Below are 24780 nucleotides of genomic sequence, written 5' to 3'. Positions count from 1 at the left end.
TGTAAGGGTGAGGGGTGCGGGGAGTAGAAGAAGAGAACATGCCCGTGTATATCCGACGTTGCTAATAAGTAAATAATGTAGTATTCGGAGTATAAGTTAGGGGAAAAGCGGGAGGGCAGGATCCGCATACGTATATGATGTACTAGGCAATATATATATATATATATAATATATATGGCACCTGGCAGAAGAATACTCTGGGGGCAACGAAAGCTGGAAGTGCGAGTATCGAAATGTGTGGTCTACGCATTACGAGGGGTGAGAGCCTGGATCTCCCCCCATCGCCGTCCCCAGCCTTCCACCGGTCCCCGCATGGGAGCCGCTTCCGATCACGACGAGGCAGATCGTGTTGGCTTTTTTTCATTCCCCTTTCTGCTAGGCGGCCGTTTCTATACATATACAGCTTCCGTCCTCTGCCTGCCCTGGGCACGTCCTCGTCTTCGCGGCAGGTAGACAGTCCTGTACCAGGGCCGTCTGCCATGCGTAACAGCGTCCGGCTTTTCTCGCCCCTCTCCTTCTCCCCCCTAGTTTCCCTCGCCCTCGATAGATCTAGATGATCGATCGCCCGGCGCCTCCTAGCCCCCCTCCCCTCCCCTCCAGATCAGTGGTGCTTCTCGTCATGGGCGTGGGCGTGGCCGTCGCCGTCGCCGTGGTGGTGCGCGTCCTTGAGGAACAGCTGCTCGTAGCCGAGGTAGAGCGCGAAGGCGACGGTGGCGATGCCGAGCCCCGGGAAGGCGCCCCGGAACCGGTTCCAGCGCGTGAACGGGCCCTGGTAGCGCCACGCCTCGCTGCGCGATGGCTCTGCCGTCAGCGGGGGCGCGAGTGCTCCTTCTGCTCTCTTTTTTTTTTTCCTTTGGGTCTACTATGGAAGACGGGATGGGATGGGGGTCGGGAACTCACGCTCGCTCCCACGGGTCGTAGCGCGGCTGGCCGGCGGCCGCGATGAACTTCCGCACGTCGAAGCCGGTCACGTTCGGCTTCTCGCCGGGGTGCGCGCGGAGGATCCTGCGGGGCGGACGCGCCGCGCCGGTCAGCTTCGAGGAGGCTCGGCAGCGATGCGGAGCGCATATTGGCCTACCTACCTGGAGGGATACATGGCGGAATTGGCGTGGGCGTGGAAGTGTGGTGGTGTACGCCGAAGGAAGACGGATCTGCCGATCGGGTTGCCGCGGTGGTTGTCGTGAAGCTGCGAGGGTTAGGTGTGTGCCGGCCGGTGGGCGATAGACGTAAGTAGGTCGAATGAGGGACGGAAGAATTCCGTGAGGTACCCGGGTCCGTCGGATTACATAAGTCACGTTGTGACATGACTCGAGTTGCGTGACGCCTGATTGGCTGAAGAGGGGAATCGAGTCTTTTCATTGGGCTTCCTCGATCTACCTTAATGTCCGCGGGTCCGAGTACATTTCAACATCTCGGCGTATCGATTTTCCTGCCCTGGCGTTGGTGCCAGCCTTGACCAGGGCCGACGGGAAAGAGTTGCAGGGGAGCGTGAAGTAGGTAGATACCTTCTTAGGTTAACGGGATAAGCTGAGTATACATATTGCTAGAATTGGTTTGGGGCCCTCTGGCGGCTGTGGTATATATGGGGATTAGGAGCTCAAGTGCGTTTACCTCTGCGCAGGTACGTCTTAGGAGCCTCCTTTTCAACTTTACCCCGGTACAAGCAAGATCCATTAGGTTAGGTAGGTCACTTAGGTACCTATCTCTTCGAGACACTGCGTGAGGTACATAGGTACCCAATGTTCCTGCCACACATCGCGTATACTCCTCGGGTCTCTATGCAAATACCGATCTTTACTATGCACATATGCGGCTGGCGAAGAGCGAGTGGAAGCTGTGGAATTTCACAACAGCGGCGCTCGGATCAACCCCATCCCATCCGTTATTCACTAATCCCGTAATCCAGCGTCGTCCTTCGACGTTGCCTTTCTCTCCATTCCTTTCAAAGGGCTAACAGACCATACTCTTTTCTTCAGTGCAATACTGTCCAGTCCTCCCTCCCACCACGACTCCGAGATCGATCGATTGATTAATCGACAACGCCGCCTCCTGCTTAGCCGTTCGACCGACTGTTGCCCTGTCTTGCACGCTGCGCGAGGAATACAGCATCGCGGCGCAGCTCAACAGCCGTCCACCAGACGCCTGCGAAACGACGAGGGCGCCCCGCATTCTGCACGCGTGCGTGCCGGAGCTTCAGCGTCCAACCTCCGGCGCCTTGTAGTTGCGGGCGGCTACCATAGTCAAGCTCCCCCTATGACGCCCTATCTTTTTGGCCCGCCTCATATACCGACAACTAGGAAGAGAGTCTGATCGGACGCGCAGTCCAGTTAACCGTCCCGATCGTACATGGCTCCCCCCTCCCGATTCGGGGGCGGCCCTCCGACTATCCCTCCCTATCAACACCAATTCCCGTCGCATCCCCATGCGACAACACATCAGCCGCCTACCCTGGCCAACCCAGCCTACATGAGCAACGCGCAGATAAGCCCCTTTACCACGAACGGGTTAGGACTCGGTGCCGGCATCAATGCCGGTGCTGCTGGCTTTGCCGTTGGCGACCAGACCGGCTTCGCAAGCCACGCCGCTAGATCCGGCTTTCAGCATGCCGCGGCACTACAACAGCAGCATCCTCACCAACCCTCGCATAGCATGGGGGGCGAGCGGCAGCCACGAGCGGCCGGCTCGTCCAAAGCCCGCATACGTGAGGTGTGGAAACACAACTTCGAGGAGGAGATGACGACCTTGATGGACCTTATCGACGACTTCCCTTACGTTGCCATGGTTAGTGCCCCCCGTCCCCCTCGTGTCTCTCTCCCGCAGCTTGTGTGAAGAATGCTGGCCATGCTAACTGCGAACGACACCAGGACACGGAATTCCCAGGCATAGTCGGTCGGCCCATGGGCAACTTTCGCGGCAAGAGTGACTATCATTACCAATGTCTTCGCGTGAATGTTGACCTGCTCAACGTCATTCAGATAGGCCTCAGCCTGTTCAACGAGAAGGGCGAGACTCCCGCCGACAGGGCCAACGCGTTAGCGGGCGAGGGCGGCCCAAACGGCAGACGACCCGTCGGCCAATTACAAACCCCCCTCAGCTGGCAATTCAACTTCAAGTTCTCCCTCAAGGAGGACATGTACAACCAGGCGTCCATCGAATCTTTACAACAGGCTGGCATCGACTTCGGCCTGCTCGAACGTGACGGTATCGACCCCAGGAAGTTTGCCTCCCTCTTCATCGTTTCTGGCTTCGTTTGCTTCGACAATGTGAAGTGGATATCGTTCCATGGCGGTTACGACTTTGGTTATCTAACAAAACTGCTCGTGGACCAGAAGCTGGCGAACGACGAGAGGGAATTCGACAATATCATGAAGAAGTGGTTCCCGACGACATACGATGTCAAGCACTTGATGAAGTACGCACTGAAACTCCACAATACCGGAATTCTGACCCCAACAGACCCTAGTTCGGCTGAAGTGATGCAGAAATTCGAGCAAAAGTCGGGCCTCGAGAGCATAGCGGAGGCCTTCAAGATAAAACGGGTCGGGGCCGCCCATCAAGCCGGTTCCGACAGCCTACTCACCGGCAAGGTTTTCTTCCAACTGCGGGAGAGAATCTACAACGGCGAGATATCTGACGACCATATCGGCAAGGTTTGGGGCCTCGGATTCTCAGGTATGGACATGCCGGCACCATCCCAGGGCCAGCCGAATAATACGGAGAGCACACCATCCGGCGGGGTCAACGGCAACGGCAACGGCAACGGCAACACCAACAACGGTGGCCCTAGCACGCCAAGCACCGTAAGCGCCGGTCTCGCCAGCACCCCGGCCGCGCAGTCGCACAACACCAACGGAATGGGAATGGGGCCGATGACGCCTGGTGGTGGCGGCGGCGTATTTGGGTCTTTTAATTTTCCAACTAGTACCAGATAGAGTCCGTCAGTTGGAAGAAGCTGACCAGGCGGAGGAGGGTAAAAGGGGGGGGGAAGGGGGGGGGAAGGGTTCAATGTTAGTATATCTTGGCCAGCGTCGTGACTCCCGCGATATACCCCCGCCACTATCACTACGGGGGCGGATGAATCAATAGTGCCTCTCAACACCTGTTACCTTGCCTACCTAGTCAGTCGAAGATCCGGCAGCCAGCCGCTACCTCCTCTACCAGCCCGAAGGCGAAAAGAAAAAAAATCCATCGAGTTTATATGCCCAGTCCTAAGCATGGGGTGCCCACTGAGCAATCCGCGCAGGCAACTCCCAAGTCTGCTCGCAGTCCCTTTCCTCCTCCGTCGTCCCCCAACTACATGTAAATGAAGTGACCCTGGCCCGACGCCGCCGGGGGCCGGAGATTCATCCCATTGCCAATTCTATAACTCGCACGGTCCGAGCCGACCCGCTGTCCCGGCGTGGTCCGCTCTCCGACCTCGAGAGCAAGGTTGCTTTGTTACCTAACCTGCCCCCCCCTCTTGCCCTCCCTCTCCCTGCCGATTCCGAGTATGTCTTCTCTCGGGCTGATCCACATCGCGCCGAGTTCCTCGCATTGTACACGCGCACACGCACTTTTTTTTGGCGCATTTCTCGCTTCCCTTCCCCTCTCCCCGCGCCCTCCTGACGGTAGACCTCTCAGCACGGGCGCATGGGGGGAAAATGGATATGATCGACGACCAGGGCGTCATTGATCGAATTTTCTTTTTCTTTTTTCCCCTATTTTTGTCAACGAGCGCGTGATCTCTCTCTCTGTCTCTGTCTGTCCCTCCTCACCCCTTTTGGCAGCTGTTGGAGGGGGGGCGGGGCCACGAACAAACAGACAGGTCGGGTTGGCAGGCAGGCAAAGGCGGCTCGTGTGGAAAAGTAACACGCATCGGCGCTCTCTCCCGTCTCCCCCCCGTTGTTTCTTCCTCTTTCCCCCTGACACCCCCTCGGACGGTCCGTCGTGTGTACGTTGGCCCAGCCAATTTATAACCGGAACCCGAGCGGGCTTCGGGATTCCGTCTCCTCGAGGCGCGCGGTCGGAGTACATGATCGTTATACCCGGTAAATATCGTCACGCTCAACACACTCCCCCTTCCCCGATTCCTAGGGTCCGACTTGTGATGTCTGTGTGCGTGCTAGTTTTATTACGTCTAGCTCTGCTTCGCTCCCCCCCCCCCCCCGTCTCATTCTCGTGACCCGCGCTTAGTAGATTCCTACCTGCCTAAAACCCCCTTTCCGGTCTCTAGCTGCGGGTACGTATGTAGTACGTGTTTGGGCGCCATACCCGTGCTGCGAACTCCGCGACAACATAGGTCGGGGGCCATCTGTAATATATATATACCTATATATATGAAGTGCATGTCTCGCACACTTTCTCGATCTACCGACTATTCGCGGGCCGCAGCCACATGGCGCAGAATCAATCTGGGCCGTGGCATCGGAAGTGATACACCGGCTACACTCTGTGACACCCCCGTTGCCCGCCCAACCCTAGAATATCATGCATCCGCGACGATGAATAAAGCAGGCCCGATTGCTTCCCGCGCCCCGACGCCCTCGCCAGACAAGCAGAAGAAAAAAAGATACCTAGGTCATAAGTATATGATGTGCGGTTACCAGGTTTATTTACACGCGTAGGCTGTGCCCTCCTTCGTCGCCCTCGTCATCATCAGCGGTAATAGTAACAACAGCAGCAGCAGCAGCAGCAGCAGTAGTATAGGTCGTGGTAGGAACAACCACGTTCACGTGATGTACACCTTCTTGAGCTCGTCGACGGCGAAGACCTCGCCGGTGCGTAGGTCCTTGACCTGGCCCTCGGGCAGTCCCGCCTTTCGTGCGTGCTCCTCGAGGCGGGCCTTGCCGTACGCGCGGCTGTTGGGTAGCAGCAGCAGGTCCGGCTCGACGTAGCTCTTGCTGTGGAAGGCGTACGGCACGTTCAGGGCGAGGCTGTTGAGCTCGGTACTGCAGATGGGGCAGACGCTGGCGGTGAGGCTAGCGGTGGCGGCGGCGGATGTGGTGGGGGTCCGGTGCGCGACCGGGTGGCCGCTTCCCGCCTCGGCCGCCGGCGACGGCGACGGCGACGAGGACGAGGACTCCGGCGAGGACGGCGGAGGGTGGTGCGAGTGGCAAGCTGGCGTCTTGAGCGCCGACAGGCCCGACGACAGCGCCACGTGCAGCAGCGGCACCGGCGGCAGCGCCAGCAGCGCGTTGTGCGTCGTCGTGAACAGGTTCGCTAGCATCTCCCACCGTGCCGGCGAGTACAGGTCCACATACGCGTCGACGTCCTGCGCCGAGCCTGGCGGCAGCGCCAGCATCCCACACGCCTGCAGCATCTCTTGCCTGTACGAACCCCGGTACGAGCCCAGGTACTTGCGCGCGTGGGTCACGATATCGCCGGCCTTCGTGGACGGGTCTCTGACTAGCTCGATGTACTGCTGGAAGCGAAGCATAAACTCGAGGTTGCTCTACGAGGTGGGATAACCGACCGAGGTTAGCGACCAGATATACCGAGCCGCAGGTCAAGAAACATGAATGTACATGGGGGTGCTCACGTCCATCTTCCGCAGCTCCTTCTTGGTGTCTCCCGCTGAGCACCAGGCCAGGGCCTCGGTCACGCTCCGGCCCAGGATGCACTTGCGGATCTTGTTCATCTGCTCGAAGGTGTCGATGTCGACGAGGGCCTCGATCCCCTTCTCCTTGGCCAGGGCTCGCGCGCTATCGATGTATCCGTGGCGGAGGAGGTAGTCGACGAGCAGACGGTTGAGGCGGATGCGGCTCCAAGCTTCGTACTTGACGTCGTCGACGCTGTGCATGGCATACAGCTCGGAGACGTGCCTGAGGCGAGCCTCCTCGTGGAGGTGGAGACGCTGCTCCTCTTCGGCGAAGGTGGTCAGCTTTCGCTTGATGCCGCGCATGCGGGCGATCATGGTGTCGAGGTTGCGCAACACGTCGGCCTGCGAGGTGCGGCCGTTGACGCACCCGGTCGCCGTCTCTCGCAGCGCGTTCTTGATATAGGCCCCATCCTTCTCGACCTCGAAGTGCGCCGACCGGAAGTTCTTGCGGAGGAGCTCGACGGGCAGGCGGAGCAGCGGTTGGTCCTACGGCGGGGGGGGATCGACGGAGGGAGAATACCGGTTAGCTCGCTACATAGCCGGAACGGCGGGAGTTGCAACGTATCACTACGAGGTAACATCACGGAGTACCTGGGACGGCGGCGAACCCAAGAGAGCAGACAGGGAACAGCAGACTTACGAGGAGGAGGTGGTTCTCGTGATCCAGCTTGCTGGCAGCGTGATCTCCCATCTTCAGAATGTCAACCCTCTCTGGCTATCGAGGGAAAGGAGGGCGGGTTGTTGGTGGCTTGGGACTGCCGGACGCGGCCCTTGTCGAGTTTCGGTGAGTGATGTAATATGATAGGTAGAGAGGCGTGATGGGTGGATGTCGGGTCTCCAAGATGATCGGCGCAAGGTCGGCGAGCTGGGCGGTACCCAAGTACCCAGAGGTACGTGTCCGAGTACGTATCCGAGTACGTACCGAAGTACTCACCTAACAATGCAGCACGGAAGTCGGGCAACCTCGCGGTGGTAATTGCGCTTAAGGCTGCTCCTACCCGGTTCACGTAGGTGGGGGTGGCGCCCGGCCCGGCTTCCCCAGGGCTTAGAGGGGGCCGGTTTGGACTAATTGCAGCCGATTTCCCAAGACGCCACTTGCTGTCGGCCTGCTAGTGGCCGGCCTGGATATATTAATTACATATAGTATATGTGTAGGTGCGGGCAAGGGGAAATGGCACGTAGGGGCAGGTCAGGTGTATCTGTGTATCTGCTTACCTATGCGTTAGGCACCTCCTAGTGTGAAGATCCTTGGCATCGCCTTGGGTCATTATCTGCGTTTGCCTGAAGAATCTGCCTAGGCATGCATAGAGGGGAAATTGAGAGAAGCCCGGAAAGCATCTTGTAGTTGTTGGGTACCTAGACTTGTCGTGGTACAGGGGCGGTCGTTGCGATGTTGCTACAGGTGATGATGAGGCCATCGCTATACGGGGCAGTTTTTCTATATGTAGGAGGTAGGTAGGTAGGTAGGTACCTACCTGTAGGTTATAATGCAACTTAACTTAGGTCGTATTGACTCTAAATGTTGAGCGGTCTAATGTACCTACATCCAGGTATTCATCCAGGTGCTAGGTACATGCGCGTTCTATCAAGCCCTGCCGGGCAGGTCGGTAATTGCCTGGTGGTAATATTACCTAACTTACGTATACCTTGCGACGCCAATACCTTACCTCTACCTACCTACCAAAAATGCAGCATTAGACGCAGGATGAGACGAGAGGCCCACGCATACCTGACCTTGAGTACCTAACCTTCTTACCTGCCCACGGGAGACGAGTTCGAGATCATCCCCGACATAGCTCCTCTTACTTAGGGAAAAGGCATGTTGGTTACTAAATATACTCGAGGCAATGCATGCATGCTAGCTACAATCTCTTGATCTCAGGTTCCGGCTCCGGATCTAGATGTAAATTCGTTAAGGTGCGTATGCGCAACGAACAGGAATAACCACAATACATAACATCGATAGACGGAGGCAGTACATCCCTCCTAACATAACCTACACATGCTGCCACCCCCCTTGCTTATGCCCTCCCCTTGCCCGTACATACGATGATGCGATGGGATGGATGTATGTACGTACGTACATGCGCACACATATTGCCGTGATGTAGCTCGTGGTGCCCATCCCTCGTCCGGGCTCCTGCGGAGGCGGTTACTCCCGAGTGGCCTATCTCCCTGATGCTCGCAAATTGCCTAGTGCAACTTATGCAGTCACACACATCCAGTTCTGGTCACAGGAACAAGCAACGGGAGACAAGACCCTCACGAGACTGGGCGCACTAACACCAAAGCACGATAGCGGCCGCCAGCCCCTCGCCGCAAACGACGGCGGAGACGGGCGAGGTTAACCTCGACCAAGGTCACTTGACCTGTTTTGTCGTCTTCGAGACTTCGTGTCTCCGCGCCTCCGTGATCATCATCGCCGCCGCGCATGGCGTATGTGGGGAAACGTAGAAGTATGGAAGGACGTACGTAGGTATGTGTGTGTGTGTGTGTGTGTGTGTGTGTGTGTGTGTGTGTGTGTGTGTGTGTGTGTGTGTGTGTGGTGGGTTGAGGGAGGGTGGACGGGTGGACGGGTGGGTGGGTATAGATATACCTGTTGGGCAGGTAGGTCTCATAAGATGCATCGCGTAGCTTGTCTGCCTACATGACACAGGGTAGCAGAACACCTCCATGCGTCGGTGCATCCGTCGATAAGGGGGGAAACGGAGCCTGGCGTTGAACGAAATCATTTGCCGAGCCCTGGAACAGTCGGCCTGCATGTATTGGAGGCGATCCGCGGCAACGCGCAAAGAGAGAATCCCCTCCCGTAAAAAAATCTGCAGTGCAGCCGGGAGCTGAATCAGACCTGATGAAACAATCTCGCCGTGAGACCTGTCTTCCTGCTCGTGACAAATCAGGTCATCAGGCATATCCGGTACGCCCTAGAGGTAGGTATTTATATCCATATCTGCATCTAGGTAGGAAGGTATACGCAGGTATCTGCCTCTATTGCCTGCCCTTATTCTATGAGTATGCCTGCCTGCCTACCTATCTACCGACCTTGCCATGCATCTCTCTATCTCGTGCGTCGCCTCAGGAGGTATATGTGAGCGCGCCTATACGTGCATATATTATATATACCTACTTTTGAAACAGCCGGCAATCTGGTAGATCTTCGCTCCTCGTATCTACCCAGGTACCTGCTAATACCGGGCGGAACGCATCTTACTTGCCCAGACAATAGCAACTGGAGCCTTGGTAACTCACATGGTTGATTAAAACAAGTCGAGTTTCCGAGTTGGTCATGTGAGCATTCACCTAGGCAGCTACCTTTCAAAACGCAGTTCTGCTCTGCCCTACGGGTTAGCACGTTGCTGAGATACTCATAGAGGCCAGATCCGGCAGGTTAGGAGAAGGAGGTAGGTACTTGGGGGGGGAGAGAGAGTCCCAGGTCTGTCCGCCGAGCGCCATGTTGAGGCGTGCCGTCCCGTGTAAGTCGAGATTGATGAGGACATGGTCAGGCCGCCGCCGGTCGACTGCCTCGCCTTCTCAACCTCTGCCATTCTGTTTCTAGTTTACGTAGGCACCCCGGCAGCCGTAGTATATGCGACACAGTCAAATGACGTGATGTATAACCTGGCTAGATTAATACATCCTCGTCAGGCAATAATACATGGCTGCGGAAGTGAGTGTAGTGCACCTAGGTGAGGAAGAGGAGGGAGAAGAAAGTACCTAGGGGGAGGGGGAGGGAACAGGGATGATGGGCATGAGGGACCTGGCGTGGCTGCGTGGGCGGGCGAGGGTAAGGTGTGGGGGGGCAGCTGACGACGATTGGTTGCGACCAGGAACTCGACAGTAGAGAGTTGTGAGGTTGTGTTGTTGGTTGCCAATCAGAGGACGGGCTGGGAAGACTGGGTACCTACCTCAGGTAGACTGGAGACGGGGTTGTCTGATGTTAGGTGTGTACATACTCATATACGCGCGCGCGCGCGCGTGTATGTACCTCCTGGGCTTAGGAGGTAGGTACCTAAGGTAGGCATTATAGACAGAGGAGGTACCAAAGGCTGGTGTTTATACCTACGTACCTAGGAGGTAGGTAAGGTCGAGTATATCCGGTAGGTATGCGTATGTGCCTATGTATATTATATGTATGTCTAACGTAGCCACAGAGGCGATGCTGGGACCTACCAGAACGGAAGACGAAAACGAGCGAGGCCGAGAGAGAAGAGCGGCAGAGCGCCTACGAGGATCTAAGAATACCTTGGTTGCCGTCCCTATTTCTCTCTACCTCCCTCCCGCTTGCCGCCCGCGCTTTGCCCCTCCAGCCGACAAGGGAACGAAAATAGAAGGGCGAAAACATTCAACAACAAATCAGTCCATAAGAGGTACCTCTATAGATATAAATACATGTATGCGTCTGGCTCCGTGCCGGTAGAGACCACCTGCCTGACCACCTGCCTGAGGTACAACACCTGCCAACCTAGTAGGTAGGTAGAGGTAGGTACCTAGAAAGACGATACGCATCGTACAGGTGTGTACAAGGCAGGTACCCAGCCTAACCTGAGGGTCAGCCTCTACGCTGTCAGGTACCTCTGCTATGTACCTGACGCGGACCCAGCCTGAGGGGTTGCCGGACGCAGATACGTGCCCGCGCCTCCGTAACAGCTACCCTAACCTGCCTAACTCTGGCCTTGGCACGTTAGACAGGTACATGGAGAATACCTCGCGGCTTGGGCAGAGACAGAGAGAGAGAGAGAGAGGCAACCTCACGCAACAACGCGTGTGGACCGTGCACGCACCGTCCGGGGGGTCATATGGTCTGAGCATGCCACCTTCACTTCTCCTGCCTCTCCCTCTCTCCCCCCTCGAACCGTGCGTCTCCTTGTTACTTTCCAATTTCTCTGCGATGCGCAAAGTCGCTGTTATTTTTTCCATTCCTCTTCCTGGGGGAAAAAATTATTAAGTCCAACCCGCGTTCCGGCCTTCTTCTACTCCTCCTTACGCAACCAGAGACTTTTGGCATCCTTCTCCCTTCCGCCTCCTCCCCCCCCCTTTTTTTTCCCCTAGTATTCAACCGGTTTGCATCGTGGGCATTTCGAAGTTGCTGACTCGGCCCTGCCTGGTCCGTTCTTTTGATATTTCCACAAAATCACGCCCCCTTCGCGGCCCATTCAAGGCTATTTATCTCGAGAGCACGTGAAGTCACTTGACGCTGGAAGATCCAAGCACCGCGCATCCAGTACTGCACATCCAGCACTGCACGAGACCTGCTAGCACATGATCCCAGGTGTGTATGTCATTTCCATTCCGTGCCCTTTCCCATCCCGTCCTTCCTATCAAGTCTGCTGCCTCCTCAATTCCTCCTGCGCCCTCCCTGAGCCCTGTCGCTGCGGTTGCTGCCGCTGCCGTCACCGTCGCCGTCCTTGTCACCACCCTCGTCACCCTCGTCACCCTCGTCGGCATTACCACCGTTATTGTCATTATTGTCGCTGTCGTGTTGCTGCTGGGAGAGGGGACATTTTCGCATCCGCCTGTAGTCGCATCTTAAGCGCGCCCGTTGTAGAGGCCCTGGCTGCCTCAATCTCTCTTCGTCGTCGCCTGCTGTGTGCGCAACTCGGAGTCTGTTAGAGGAATAACGGCATCATGCCGTCCGCCTGCACCATTCATTTTCGAACGACGCGACGGCCTCCTCAACCCTAGAGGCCTATGCGTCGTCACCCCCCCGCACCCAAGCCATCTCCGAGGAGGCTCTCTCCAGTTTCTAGTCTTTGTCCCCGAGAGGCGAGCATGGGTGCATTCATCGCCAATCTCAAGCCGATCCCCCCTCCCAGCCTGTGACTTTCGAGACATGGCTGCGTTCCTACCTAGTCAAGGATGCACCGGCATGTACTGGCTGTCTCTGCCTAGGGGTGACTTTCTCAGGTGACATCCCGGGCTATCTCATTTGATGCCAAGTTGACTGCGTGGATGATGGTGGCAGCGATCTCTCTAGCCCTGATATCCCCAATACCTATCTACGGCCATGTGCGACTGTTAACATCGTTAGGAATCTCGCAGCGAAGTTGAACACAAACCACGCACTTACGCACCTCTCGCGTGGATTGTTTTGGTGCTGGGGCCTACTGTAGGTGCCGTTAACCGTTAACCGACCACAACACGCTGCAGAGCTAAGTGACAATGGAGTCCAACGGCTACGCTCACACGGAGTCTCTGCTTGAGCCTCTGGCCCATATAAACCGAGAGCAACTGGCTACCATGGCAGACGCAGCCATTGCAGACCAGAACGAGTACAATCCATCGTCACCCTCCAGTCCCAATCAAAAGAGGAAGCGCGGCGTCCCAGATTCGTCCCCTGACCTACGACGTGCTAAGCGTGTCGCCCCAACAGCGGCCATGTCAAGCACCCCAGAGACTGCTGCTTACGTTGAGTCGGCTGTCGAGGCCGCGCAGGCAGCTGCACAGGCGGCTGATTTTTCAGCTCTCCAGCAGGCTACGGTTGATCATCACGATCCCTCCGATCACGCCAACGCATCGAGTACTGCTGCCGCTGCTCTAGGATCAATGTACCCTACAATTCATGTCCCTCAGCCTACGGAGGAGACCTTCGCAGCACAGACCTCTGCAGAGAACGAGCACCACCAGGACTCGTCCTTTGGGCATAACGACATGCCGGACGGCCTTCCAGACAGCTCATCTGTGGGCAATCCCTCGCAGAATGGCATCCGCTCGACCCAGCCTGCATACTTGGTCACTCCTAGTTCCAACCCTAAGCCAGCTGTAGGCTCGGAGGAGTGGCACAAGATGCGAAAGGACAACCATAAAGAAGGTAGGTTAAATATCCATCACACACACACACACACACACATATTTCGCAAGCGAATCCTAATTCAGAACCAGTTGAGCGCCGCCGACGCGAAACCATTAATGAGGGCATCAATGAGCTTGCTAAAATTGTGCCCGGGTGCGAAAAGAACAAGGGCTCGATACTGCAACGAGCGGTGGTCTTCATCACGCAACTCAAGCAGAACGAAGCGCAAAACATCGAAAAGTGGACCCTGGAGAAGCTTCTCACCGAACAGGCCATCCAGGAGCTTAGCGCCTCGAATGACAAGCTCAAGCAGGAGTGCGAGAGGGCGTACCGGGAGCTCTCGATATGGAAGCAGGTGGCCCAGAACGCAGGTCTCCAGCCCCCGCAGACCAAGGACGATCCCTCGTCTTAATAGGCCAACAAAAGATGCATTGTAGGATTCGATGTCATTTCTACTTGGTGTTCGTCCCTTTTATACCCTCAACGACTTCTTTTCTGTTGCGGCATCGTCTCTTCGGCATCGGCCCCCGCCGTCCTATTCATCAACCCGCACGTCCTACACCAGCCGGCTTCAGTTGGTTATGGCCGACGCAGAGATGAATATGACCGTTTTTCTTCTATGCCTTTTTTTTTCTCTCTGGAATCAGCTTGGTGGAGAGGAAAGCTGAGGGTCGGCGGATATTTGTTTTTTTTAAAGGACGCAGGGAACGGGACGGACAGAATCCTATAGCTTGGCGTTGGCAATGGGCTCGTTTACTCGATCTCTGGGACGGACGTCTAATATAGAGGGCTGGTCAGAGACAGCATCGAGAGAATATAAACCCTGGCCTTGGGCAAGGCCTGAAGCGTACATTTATCCATCCCACGGGGGAGAGTGACCGCTGGTTGTCTTGGCACGTCGTGACATGCATCGCGGCGCGCTGCATCGTGCATATGCAAGCAGCCTCGAACAAGGTTCGGTTCTGGTGGGTGCTAGAATAAAGTGGCGCCCGAGAAAAGGATTTCCGACGGCCTACCGTCGCAACCCCTTCGATCTGCTGAGCATCGCCGAACGAGAGGGTATATGGGCCGGATCCCTCCAAGCTCCCTATATCCTCTTACCTCGTCCAAAGAGATGGTACCCGACGGCAAACCGTCCATTGCACCATGGCTAACACCGTAAGTTTATCCACCACCCTCCGTCGAGAGGGTATATAGGCAGGTAGGAGGGTAGGCGTGTTGAGAGCGGGGGTAGCCTATGGGCATACTGCCCGACCCGTTTTAAGATGGACGGGGGGGCCCGGACGATATGTGTTCGATTGGTGCCAGATGTGCAAATACCAATATTCCTTCTGCGGCAGGACCGTATAACGCGAAGATGTGGTAAGAGTGATCTATCCGCCTGGCGTCTGGCTTCCGGGGTGGAGGGGAGGGGAGGGGAAGGGAGGGCTTATCAGATGCCAAGTGCGGGATGAGGACAGGCTACGGGTAGACAGACCCGAGCACATCGACAAGGTGAGCCTGCCTACATACATATATATGTGTGCATACACACTCATATCTCTTACCTAGGTGGACTGGGGGTAGTAAGAATAACTCTACCCGGCACCGGTGCTGTCTGGCTGTCTGACGAGGAGAAAGCGAGGCATTCATTACCTAGCATCACAGGCTCACGTCTGGTAGGTAATATGCCAGATTAATATGTTGTAGTAAGGCAATGTGGGGACACAGGTATCTCCGCCCGCACGAATCTAGCTATGCACGTCTCAAACCGTACCTGGTGCAAATTCGGTAGCGTGATAGGATGGTGACGTTGGGAAGCGCAAACGTCCATTGGACGTCAGGGCTACGGATATCTGGTTCGTTCGCCTAGCCTCTCTCTCTCGGGCAGCACCCAGCTTCCTGGAGACCCGCCATCCTAACAACCTGCCCACGTTGTTAATTCGTAATGTCCGAAGCGCTCGGGTGGGTAGCTAAAACATAAGTATGCATGCGTATGTTACCTGCGTACAGAATTAGACCTTTTAAGCCTACGTCTGCAAGTCGTAGAATGTAGGCGTCAGGTACGTTTTACGCAACAATATAGGTACCTATATATATGTGTGTATGCGTAGATACGTATATGCACCTACCTATGTACATCCTTATAAGTCCTACCTAGGTAGGTACCTAGATAGGTATACGTCAATACACATACACAGCGTGGGGTACCTTCTGAGGGAATGATTTACCTCGCCAATTGCGGAACTTACCTGCCTGTAACTCTGCCGTGTAGCACAAGGGCGCAGCGCGGCAACGCCGGCACCACCGATCAGCGTTCACAACTCCGAGAGGCCTTTCGTCGCTCGGACTTTGCTGCCTTGCTTGCGCAGATCTCGCTGGCTGGTATATGTAATCTCGTACCCCCCCGATGTTAGGTATCACCACAGGTCCCCCTTCTGCCTACACGTAGGTGTACATATACCTACATATACATATATACACTTATATACGCGCATGTACACATACAGTATACGTACTGTCCGGGAGGAGGAAGGAGGAGGGGAAATAAAGGAAGAGAAGAATGGAAGGCGGAAGAAACACACGTTACACAATTCACAATTCGTTCATTCAACAAATCTACCTCACCTAACCTACCCACCTAGGTAGCTACTTAGGTACCTAGAGGTAGGTAGGCATTACCTGTACCTTTACATAGTGGAAGCTGTAGAAACCCTCCCATCACCGCGTACCTATATACATCACACACACAATTCCTCTGTTAGGATAGCCCTACGTCAGCACGATGTGACCAGGCGTTGTACCAGTTTCCCTCGGATTTATCTGGCATGCGAGGCAGGCTCGGGCCACCGCGGAGGTACCTAAGGGAGATTCGGGTTAACGAGGTAGGTTAGGTACCTACCCGGACCTCACCTTAGTACTACCTACATGCCCTTGGGTTGCTTTCTGCTACGGCGGTCTCGCTGCCGGAGTTTGTCAGCTGGTAGCGCTAGGCTGGCACGGCTGGCACGGCTGGCACGATGGTACCGGCAGGTGGGATGAGCCCCTGTACCAATGACACGCAGTTCGTCGGGCACTCGCCCTTCACAATTTTCACTGTTCGCCCGCCTCCGCTAACCACTTTTCCGGATTGCCCTCCTCGTTTTTCACCCAACTTCTCCCACCCAACTTCTTCTACTTATTTTCCCCCTCTCATCCTCTCTCTTCTTCCCCCCTCCCAACTACCACCATCACCATCCTGCTATCACCAGAAAGCAATTGTCCGTTGCGACGGTAGACGAGACACATAGCTCAATCTTGGCGTCAATCAGCAATCCCGCTCATCGTGCAACTCGTTAGCAGCATTTCATCTGCAGCGATTGTTGCCCGCTCTACCCTTATTCACTCGGAACAAATCGCGCTGCCTTACCGCGCTGCTCCGAAAATATTCTTTCTCTCGACTACGTCCGCCATCGTCTCCATCCTCTCGGCTCTCCCGTAGACATCGACGACACGTCCCCGTGACGCAGACTGGTCTCTCGAATATACAGCCCGGTATTCGAGACCTGCTTCCTGCTTCCATCATCCCCGTCCCCTGCCTGAACAACACTCCCCACCTAGAAGGGTACAGGACAACGCAGTTGTTTATGTATCAGCACGACAAGCCCGCTGTGTCTAGACACCTACCCCCTCTCGCGCTGCAGTCGTTTCGCATACCGCGGAAACCTTGTAGCCCCAACATCAGCTCCGTCGGTTGAGCCCGATCCGCGATTCCATCGCCCGAGTTAATGCCTTCCAACGCCTACTACTGCCTCTCAGTCTCCCCTATGTCCACTAGGAACAGTCCTCCCCGTCACTGAGATCCTGGCTTGACCGATCCCCCCCTTCTCTCCTGTCTCATTCGTCAACCACCTACGAATGCCTATCTAGTCCTCCGGTCTTCTTCCCCCGCCCACGGAACCGCCCACCGCCGACGTGGAACTCCCCGGCCACCACCACCACCACCACCACCACGGATAACCGAGTCTTCCCCTCTGCTTCGACAGTCCCACCCAGCAAACCACCGCAACCATGGCGCTCGTCAATGTTCGTCGCGACGTTACCGATGTCTTCTATCGCTACAAGATGGAAAGGCTCCTGACCAAGATCGAAGGCAAAGGTAACGGTATCAAGACTGTCGTCGTCAATCTGAGCAGCGTTGCTGCTTCTCTTGCCCGCCCCGGGTCTTACGTCATCAAGTACTTTGGTTTCGAGCTTGGCGCTCAGACCAACATCGACCCCCCGGATGACCGATGGATTATCAACGGTGCCCACGAAGCTTCCAAGCTGCAGGACCACCTGGATGGTTTCATCAACAAGTTTGTTCTCTGCAAGAAGTGCAAGAACCCTGAAACCGACGTTGTCATCAAGGATGGTCACATCGTCCTCGATTGCAAGGCTTGTGGCCAGCGCACCGATGTTGATCTCCGCCTCAAGCTTAGCGGGTTCATTCTGAAGAATCAGCCCAGGAAGGGCGGCAAGAAAGACAAAGCCGAACGTAAAGCCGCCCGCAAAGCCAAGCAGCAAGCCCTCCAGAACGGCGGCAAGGAGAACGGCCAGGGAAGCGGCGGTGAGAATTCCGAGAACGGCTCCAACGAGAATGGCTCCAAGAATGACGAGGAGGAAGATGGTGGCAGCGATGACGAATTCACTCGTAAGATCAATGCTGATGCCCAGGTCATTGACGCTCCCACCGAAGTCAAGGACGATGACTGGGCCGTTGACATGTCTGAGAAGGCTGTCAAGGCTCGTCAAAACCAGCTGCCGAGCGAATTTCGTCAGAAGCTTGTTCTTGGTGGTGGTGAGGACGATGACGAAGAAGGAGAAGGCGGTGGCCACACTGTCTACGATACCTTAGGCGACTGGATCCAGGAGGAATCCGCCAAGACAGGCAGCATTAACAAGGTCGAGGATATTCAAATTTATGTTAAAGCCAAGGAGTTGGGGATTGAGACCAAGCACAAGACGGTCTTGGTGCTCATTCAGACTCTATTTGATGAGAATATCCTCATCCAAGTTCCCAAGCGCGCAGCTATGCTCAAACAGGTATGTGGCGTTCTATATCTTTGCCCGTTATTATTGGCTGGAGAGGTACTTACTTTGGTCTCTTTAGCTGGTTACTTCGGAGCGCCACCAGAGAGCTCTTCTGGGTGGCATCGAACGTCTCCTAGCCACTGAGGGCAAGGAGCATCCGGAGCTGTTGACCAGCGACAAGATTGTCAAGATCCTTCACCAGCTTTACGACAAGGATCTGGTTAGCGAGGAGGTCATCCAGAAATGGGGAACGAAGGCGAGCAAGAAATATGTCGATCTCGCTACCTCCAAGAAGATTCGTCGTGCCGCAGAGCCTTTCCTCAAGTGGCTGGAGGAAGCTGAGGAAGACGATACCGACGATGAGTAAGCTGTGGAGACAGCCTCTGCTACTACTGTGTGGCCACCACTTGCGCTCAGCATCGGTCGGTGATCTTTCGGACTCGGTGGACGCTTTTGATTTCTGTGCTTGTTTGCGTGTCTCTGCCTGTCTAAAGTGAAGGCCTCACGCTGCTGTTGCATGCACCCTTCACAGCTTAGCACTCTGTTACAGAAAAGGAGGGACATGACGAGAAGAGACAACAGCCAGCAAAGCAAGGTTTCTGTTTTTGCCTTTCTCCATTTCGGTTCTCTGTAATTATCCTAGTCTAGCTCGCTAAATTGAAAGGGCTTACTCCGCTCCCTCAGAAACAGTCACTACTAGCGGTCCTCTAGTAATTCTTGGCTTGTTACACCTACATGACGAACACATGATTCGAGAGACGCAATTGTAGCTAACAAATCTCGTAATGTTTAGTGTTTAAGCTAAGCACGCCACCCACCTCTATAGAACGGCGATCGTAGATTAAGTCCCGGGCACCCCAGGAGGCGGTCCATGGTAGGAGCTTGTCAGACATCCACCGCTGTCACGCCGAGAAGGCGGTTTATATGCCTACCGGCGGCCCCGCTCCTCTCGCCTCTCCTCTCGGGGCGCTAGCTCCTGCGGGGGCGCCCGAGCCGGGGTATATCTGGGCGCGTGGCCCGCAGCGAGCGAGCGGGAGGTAGACGGGTTGGGCGGGGGGGAGCATGGGGGGTGGAGGGGGAGGAAGCTTGTGTGCGGCTGCGGCGGCGGGAGGAGGAAAGGGGGTTGGATCGCTTAGGGGGGGGGGGGGGGAGGGTTGCGTGGCCGACTGGTCCGCGTCAAGCACGAGGGGCACGCGGTGGTGGTGGGAGAGCACACGGGCTGTGCCTGTGCCCCGTAGGTAGGTATTGCATCTGCTGGCTCTCGGCTACCGCGAATCCATGCCATGACCTCTTCCGTCCGTCCGTCCGTCCACCAGCCGCACCCCTCTCGTCTCGCCCGCGCTTCGCACCTAAATACGCCCCTCCATGCGGATTCTGCCCCCACCCCCCCCTTCCCGCTCACCCCCCATGCGTGCCGCCGCGAGCCACCAGCCAGCCAGCGGAAACTACCCATCCCCCCTTTCCCCGCAACTCCTTGCTCTCCGCTCCCCTGTGGCTCGGTACCTGCGCTGTGCAGCGTGAGCAGGTGCCTAGGTCCGGGCTGAGGTCGAGGTTCGGTCGAATCGAGCGTGCTACGGGCATGGACAGACATGCGTCCAACGTAGTCGTGGCAGGTAGTAGTAGAGGGGACGAGGAGCCGTAGGGCCTGGTTCTACACAACAGCCGCCGCCGCCGCCGCCACATACACGCACACTCGGTACTTTCCGGGATATCAAGTACCATACGACGCTGTATAGACCTACCAGCTTGCTTGGTATCGATGCTAATGTACAGCGTTGCCCCTTACCCTGTCCCCCTTCCCGCATCTCATTCAGGAGCCAGACAAGCAGAACACATAGCGGCGAGGTACAACGCTAAGCTCGATGGCGAGGCGATCGCAAGTGCCTTCCATCAACGGGAGGGGGAGACATCGGCGAGAAGTTGGGTGCATAAAAGGGGGTTTTCTGGGAGTGGGGGAGGGGGGGGGGGGGAGAGACAGGGAAAGGGGAGGAGGCGCAAGGGGTAAAAGTTGAATCGAGTTATCGGGAAAACCAGCCGGTGGACGGACGTGGGGAAAAGCCGAAAACATCAAACCAACCCTATTGCCGCTGACTGTTGCCGCTGGCATTATCCCCTCGGTTGCCGTTGCCATTCTTCTTCTCGTTTTCGTCGTCGTCGTACGCGCCGCCCGACGACTGGGCCACGCTCTGGTCCCGCCAGCCGACGTTGTTCGGCCCCTCGAACGACGGCGGGCCCTTCGCGCTGTTGCCATTCCCCCCGGCGGGCCAGCTTCCGGGGGGCGGCCGCGCTGACGCGCCGGCCCCCTCGGGGCTGTTGCTACCCCCTTCCGGCCCCTGTGGTCCTTGGCTGACCCCGCTCCAACCCATATCCGCTTCGCCGGCCCAATCGTCCTCGTTAGCTGTGGTTTTATTGTTATTGTTGTTAGGGGGGGAGGCAGGGGGCGGAGAGGTACCACCGCCGTTCGCGGCAGTCGAATCGCTAGGGCCCGCGTTACTGTTGCTGCCGTTGATTCTCGGATCGGGGGTGACGTTGTTTTCGGGGAGCGCTGATTTGGCAGCGTTCTGACTCCCATCGGTCTTAGGTTGGCCTTGCTCTCTTTGGTTCAGCATGTGGTCTTGAAGGAATTGGGCCATTCGGAGTGCATCATCTCGTCGTAGGTCCCCCAAATTGTTAATATTAGTGGTACTCCTCCTCGCGCTTTCGTCGCTGCCTTGATCAGGCTTGGGGGCGGCCGCGGGATTCCCCGCGGGTGCGATGTTGGATTGCCCGCCGCTGTCGTCTTGGTTCGTGCCGGAAGGGCCGGGCGGTTTCCAACCCTCAGCCCGGAGCATATCCATATACCTGCCTTGGTCGAAGTCTGCTGCGAAGTCAGGGACTGGGGGCATATCCGGCGGCTGGCCTACGGTCGTGGTGCCATGTCCTTGGAACCATTGGCCGGAATTGGGCGGGTGAGGAGAAGGAGGCGCCCCGCTGGGTGTGTGGGGAGGCACGTACGGGTACCCGAAGCCGGGTGAGTACGGTATGCCGATAGGGTGAGGGGCCGGATGATAATAGCTGCCTGGGGGATACACCATTGCCTGAGGGTTGCCGTAAGTCGGCCCGTGAAAGACTCGCATGGTGCTGTTTCTGTGGTCGAAGAATGCGTTGGGCCGAGGGTCCTCGGGCGTCTCGACGGCGTGTTCGACTTGGAGTACGCGGGACCGAGATGGTAGGATGCCGCGACCCTGACCAAACTCTGGCAGCGGGCGGGGAGACTCGGGCGCCTTTTGCGTCTCAGTTCGAGCTTCCTTGGAGCTAGCCGTGTCCGTATAAAAAGAGATCGGCCGGTTATCTTTCTCGGTGGCCTTCCCCTTGGTTCTTTTGCCGCTCTTCTTATCTTCGTTTTTACGACTGCTTTCGCTATGCTTTTTCTTGTTGCTATCCTTTCTTTTCTTGCCCTTCTTGCCCTGTCTACCCGGGCTACCCTCTCTATTCTTTTGGACTTGCTTGTTCTTTTTATTCTTTCCCTTTTTTCCCTTTTTCGGGGCCTCTTCATCCGAAGCTGAGTCGGACTCGGCATCGACCTCGGATTCAGTTTCGGTTTCGCCTCCAGTACTATCGGTCGTACCATCGGTCGTACCAGCTTCGCTATCGGGCTCTTGCCTGTTCTCCACGCCCCTGGATTTCCGGTTGCTATTCTTTGCCCCGGACTGGACAGCCTTAGCTTTGGCAATCTTAGCCTTTGTAGCTTTGTGCTTAGCATGCACAGTAGCAGGATCGTTGACCTGATCCCCTTGGCAATGGGCCTGTGAGTGTTTCCCTTCCTCTTCTATTTTCTGTAGTTCCAGAACGCAACTATCGCATGGGCAATCCGGGCTCGGGTTCTCGTCCACGGTGACTTCACCTCCATTAGCCTCTTGGTTCGTGCCGGTCTCGGCTTCGGCTTCGGCTTCTTGGCCAGGGCTGGTTTGGCGAGGCGGCCGGTGTTTCTCTTTTGCGTTCCCCGTTCTTGGGTATGTGACCTTTAACGTGTCGGTCCCGGACTCGTCGTCGGTCTCAACGTCCACCGAAACAACACGGCGGGGTCGAGAGGCACGGGAGGCAGCCTTCCGACGGAAGGAGACGTTCTGGCCTACTGCCCACTCGCAGAAGGAATGAGGTGGCATGCTTGCTCAGAGGGTCTCTAGTGGCGTCAACTTATTGCGATTCGATCAAGTGGCAATTGTGCCGGTTCGAAGTGCTGCCGAAATATTTAGGTATGATCCCTCCTTACTACGCGGTACGATGGAAACAACGCCGATTCCCAGCTCCCCAGCTTGGCTAGATGGAGACCTAGTAAGGCGTATGACTAGAGAGCCTGCGATCATAATAGCTTGGGTGTCGGAGTATACTGCCTCGACGTGGTGCGGTGAGGTACAGAGAAGAGCGAGCGAGAGGGATGAATTACAGAGGGAAAAAGAGGGCAAGGCGAAGGTGGAAGTGGCAGCCGGGGTGGGTCAAGAAATCTGAGATATTTTGGGCAGGCACACACGGTACACCTAGGTGAAGAACTTCAGCGGCAGTTCACCTGGAGGTACATCTAGTTAGGGAGGTAGGTAGGCAGGCAGGTAGGATTGGGGAAGGTCAGGAACAATAGAAGTACTTCTCTCCTGTCTGGCTTGAGTGTTCACCAGGGGCAGGCATCTACACCTTGGGCCCGGTGGGCAGGGACAAGTATATAAATACCTGAGCCACCTCATACCTCTAATCCAGGCGATACACCTTCTCAAAAGGTGGTTGCGTCTAGGGAAGAATGAAGAGTGAAGAAACAATAGGTAGGTGTCAAACAGGCAGAGGTGCCACCTCGCCGAGCAACAAACAACCCCGATTTGTGCCGATGTATTCTTGAAGTATGCCTCGAGTAACTACCCGACCCTGAGGCGGGCAGATGGGACAAATAATATGTACCTAACCTACCTACCATCAGTGGAGGAAGCATTAGGGGCATAGCTTCATCGGTGCTTGTGTCTATCTCAGGTAAGGAGGGTATCCCCTGAGCACACACACACACGCACGCACGCACGCACACAGGTAGGCATACAAGCACAAGATAACCGGGAACCATCCCTAGGGAAACCCCCCATAGATTAGGCATATAGGTGTACGTTGTTGCTGCGTCGCTTGTTGTCCCCTCATAGCTTCTCCTTCTCCTCCAGTTCTATCTCCTTCCACCTCTTGTTTAAGTTGACGTTCTGCCAATACACCCAGGCTCCCGCGGCAACACCCACCGGTGGGACGAGAAGACACAGCCAATTCCACCACGGGGGGCTGCTTTTCCGGATCTGCCCCAGAGCTGCGTCGATGTTGGCCTTCAACTCCTCTCGAGAGCCGTCATTCCACACCACCACCCCCTTGCCCTCGCCCCTGGCCTCGCACCTCTTCGCTTTCAACCTCACATCCGTCTGGCTTATCACCCGGTTCTGCGCGTCTTCTCGGCTCAGGTGGGGGTCTCGCTCTGTGAGCCTCTGGATCTGTACCTCGGGGTCTCTGACGCCCACCACTATCACCACCCCCGAAAGCTTGTCCCAGCCGCTCTCGAAGAGCAAGGGCACGTCCAAGACGACGGCCCAGTGGCCCCTCAGGTAATTCAGCAGAATGGCCTTGTACACCTCCCATCGGACCTCGGGGTGCACGATGCCGTTAAGGACGTCCCGGTCCTCTTTCTGCTCCTTGTCGTCGCCGAATACGCGCTTGCCCAGGGCCGGCCTATTCAGCGGCCTGCCTTTCCCGTCGACCCCATCGGCGGGCATCGACTCCGAGACCGGGACGAGCAGATCAGGGGTGGTCGGGCCAAAGTACTTGACGATGGCGTGGTAGCCTCGGGTCCCGGGCAGGACCACCTTGCGAGCGAGAAGGTCGGCGTCGATGATGGGTAGCGAGTAAGGTGCCGAGGCAAGAATAGAAGATACGGTGGACTTGCCGGTGGCTATAGAGCCCGTCAAGCCTATGAACAGCATGATTGAATCTGTCGTTCAGACGAGTCGCTATCTTTGAATATCTACTAGGCCGGCAAGGCGACGGTATCGGGGAGAATGCCAGGAAATGTTCATACGGTTAAGGGCGCGTTGCTAGACTTATAAGTCTAGTTCTGGATTGAAGTTGCTTTTAATACCATGTGATCGGCACCAGGGGGGCAGCTCTAGGGGATAGATTAGCCGCATTCAATGTCGCCATCTTATCTAATCTTGCCTAACCTGCGCCCAAGTGCCCACATTACGCATTGTGCCTACCTAGTACCGTCTCTCTCTGCATTATAGGTAGGTTATCCGGCACCTACCTATAGCCTATAGGTATATAAAGGTAGGGGACCACTCATTTGGGTGGTAGGTGCCTCTTGGGAGGAGGTAAATTCCGACATTCTTAC

At 56.2% G+C, this 24780-nt stretch overlaps 7 protein-coding genes across 7 annotated transcripts; 3 read left to right on the top strand and 4 right to left on the bottom strand.

Annotated features, from left to right (window-relative positions):
- Nucleotides 1-86: 86 nt before the first annotated feature.
- Nucleotides 87-1617, bottom strand: GGS23DRAFT_561198 (NADH-ubiquinone oxidoreductase B12 subunit family-domain-containing protein). The gene is made up of 3 exons (XM_051515928.1): nucleotides 1083-1617; nucleotides 901-1005; nucleotides 87-788 (listed from the first exon to the last, which is right to left on the bottom strand). The coding sequence occupies exons 1-3, from the start codon at nucleotides 1094-1096 to the stop codon at nucleotides 602-604; spliced, it is 306 nt and encodes a 101-aa protein (XP_051373354.1). The 5' UTR covers nucleotides 1097-1617; the 3' UTR covers nucleotides 87-601.
- On the top strand, nucleotides 1598-3993 carry GGS23DRAFT_561195 (CAF1-domain-containing protein). Its single transcript, XM_051515927.1, has 3 exons — nucleotides 1598-2239; nucleotides 2323-2781; nucleotides 2865-3993. Exons 2-3 carry the CDS (start codon nucleotides 2347-2349, stop codon nucleotides 3930-3932), a joined length of 1503 nt encoding a protein of 500 aa, XP_051373353.1. The 5' UTR covers nucleotides 1598-2239; nucleotides 2323-2346; the 3' UTR covers nucleotides 3933-3993.
- A 1662-nt stretch (nucleotides 3994-5655) lies between these two features.
- GGS23DRAFT_457848 (protein FYV10) lies at nucleotides 5656-7445 on the bottom strand. Its single transcript, XM_051514076.1, has 3 exons — nucleotides 7218-7445; nucleotides 6518-7063; nucleotides 5656-6430 (listed from the first exon to the last, which is right to left on the bottom strand). The coding sequence occupies exons 1-3, from the start codon at nucleotides 7266-7268 to the stop codon at nucleotides 5708-5710; spliced, it is 1320 nt and encodes a 439-aa protein (XP_051373352.1). The 5' UTR covers nucleotides 7269-7445; the 3' UTR covers nucleotides 5656-5707.
- Nucleotides 7446-12394: 4949 nt separating this feature from the next.
- GGS23DRAFT_457775 (uncharacterized protein) lies at nucleotides 12395-14026 on the top strand. Its single transcript, XM_051514075.1, has 3 exons — nucleotides 12395-12481; nucleotides 12617-13385; nucleotides 13457-14026. Exons 2-3 carry the CDS (start codon nucleotides 12737-12739, stop codon nucleotides 13777-13779), a joined length of 972 nt encoding a protein of 323 aa, XP_051373351.1. The 5' UTR covers nucleotides 12395-12481; nucleotides 12617-12736; the 3' UTR covers nucleotides 13780-14026.
- A 3128-nt stretch (nucleotides 14027-17154) lies between these two features.
- Nucleotides 17155-19042, top strand: GGS23DRAFT_457666 (domain found in IF2B/IF5-domain-containing protein). Its single transcript, XM_051514074.1, has 2 exons — nucleotides 17155-18410; nucleotides 18478-19042. The coding sequence occupies exons 1-2, from the start codon at nucleotides 17397-17399 to the stop codon at nucleotides 18763-18765; spliced, it is 1302 nt and encodes a 433-aa protein (XP_051373350.1). The 5' UTR covers nucleotides 17155-17396; the 3' UTR covers nucleotides 18766-19042.
- A 1313-nt stretch (nucleotides 19043-20355) lies between these two features.
- GGS23DRAFT_457648 (uncharacterized protein) lies at nucleotides 20356-23072 on the bottom strand. Its single transcript, XM_051514073.1, has one exon. It carries the CDS (start codon nucleotides 22541-22543, stop codon nucleotides 20477-20479), a length of 2067 nt encoding a protein of 688 aa, XP_051373349.1. The 5' UTR covers nucleotides 22544-23072; the 3' UTR covers nucleotides 20356-20476.
- A 377-nt stretch (nucleotides 23073-23449) lies between these two features.
- On the bottom strand, nucleotides 23450-24726 carry GGS23DRAFT_561171 (dephospho-CoA kinase). Its single transcript, XM_051515926.1, has 2 exons — nucleotides 24647-24726; nucleotides 23450-24555 (listed from the first exon to the last, which is right to left on the bottom strand). Exon 2 carries the CDS (start codon nucleotides 24371-24373, stop codon nucleotides 23549-23551), a length of 825 nt encoding a protein of 274 aa, XP_051373348.1. The 5' UTR covers nucleotides 24374-24555; nucleotides 24647-24726; the 3' UTR covers nucleotides 23450-23548.
- Nucleotides 24727-24780: the final 54 nt, after the last annotated feature.

The sequence above is a fragment of the Durotheca rogersii genome (assembly GCF_024521655.1).
Source record: "Durotheca rogersii strain YMJ 92031201 chromosome Unknown GGS23scaffold_6, whole genome shotgun sequence".
Classification (NCBI taxonomy): Eukaryota; Fungi; Ascomycota; class Sordariomycetes; order Xylariales; family Xylariaceae; genus Durotheca; species Durotheca rogersii.
Note: the sequence above shows the minus strand (reverse complement) of the source record. Positions and strands in the feature narration are given on the sequence as shown.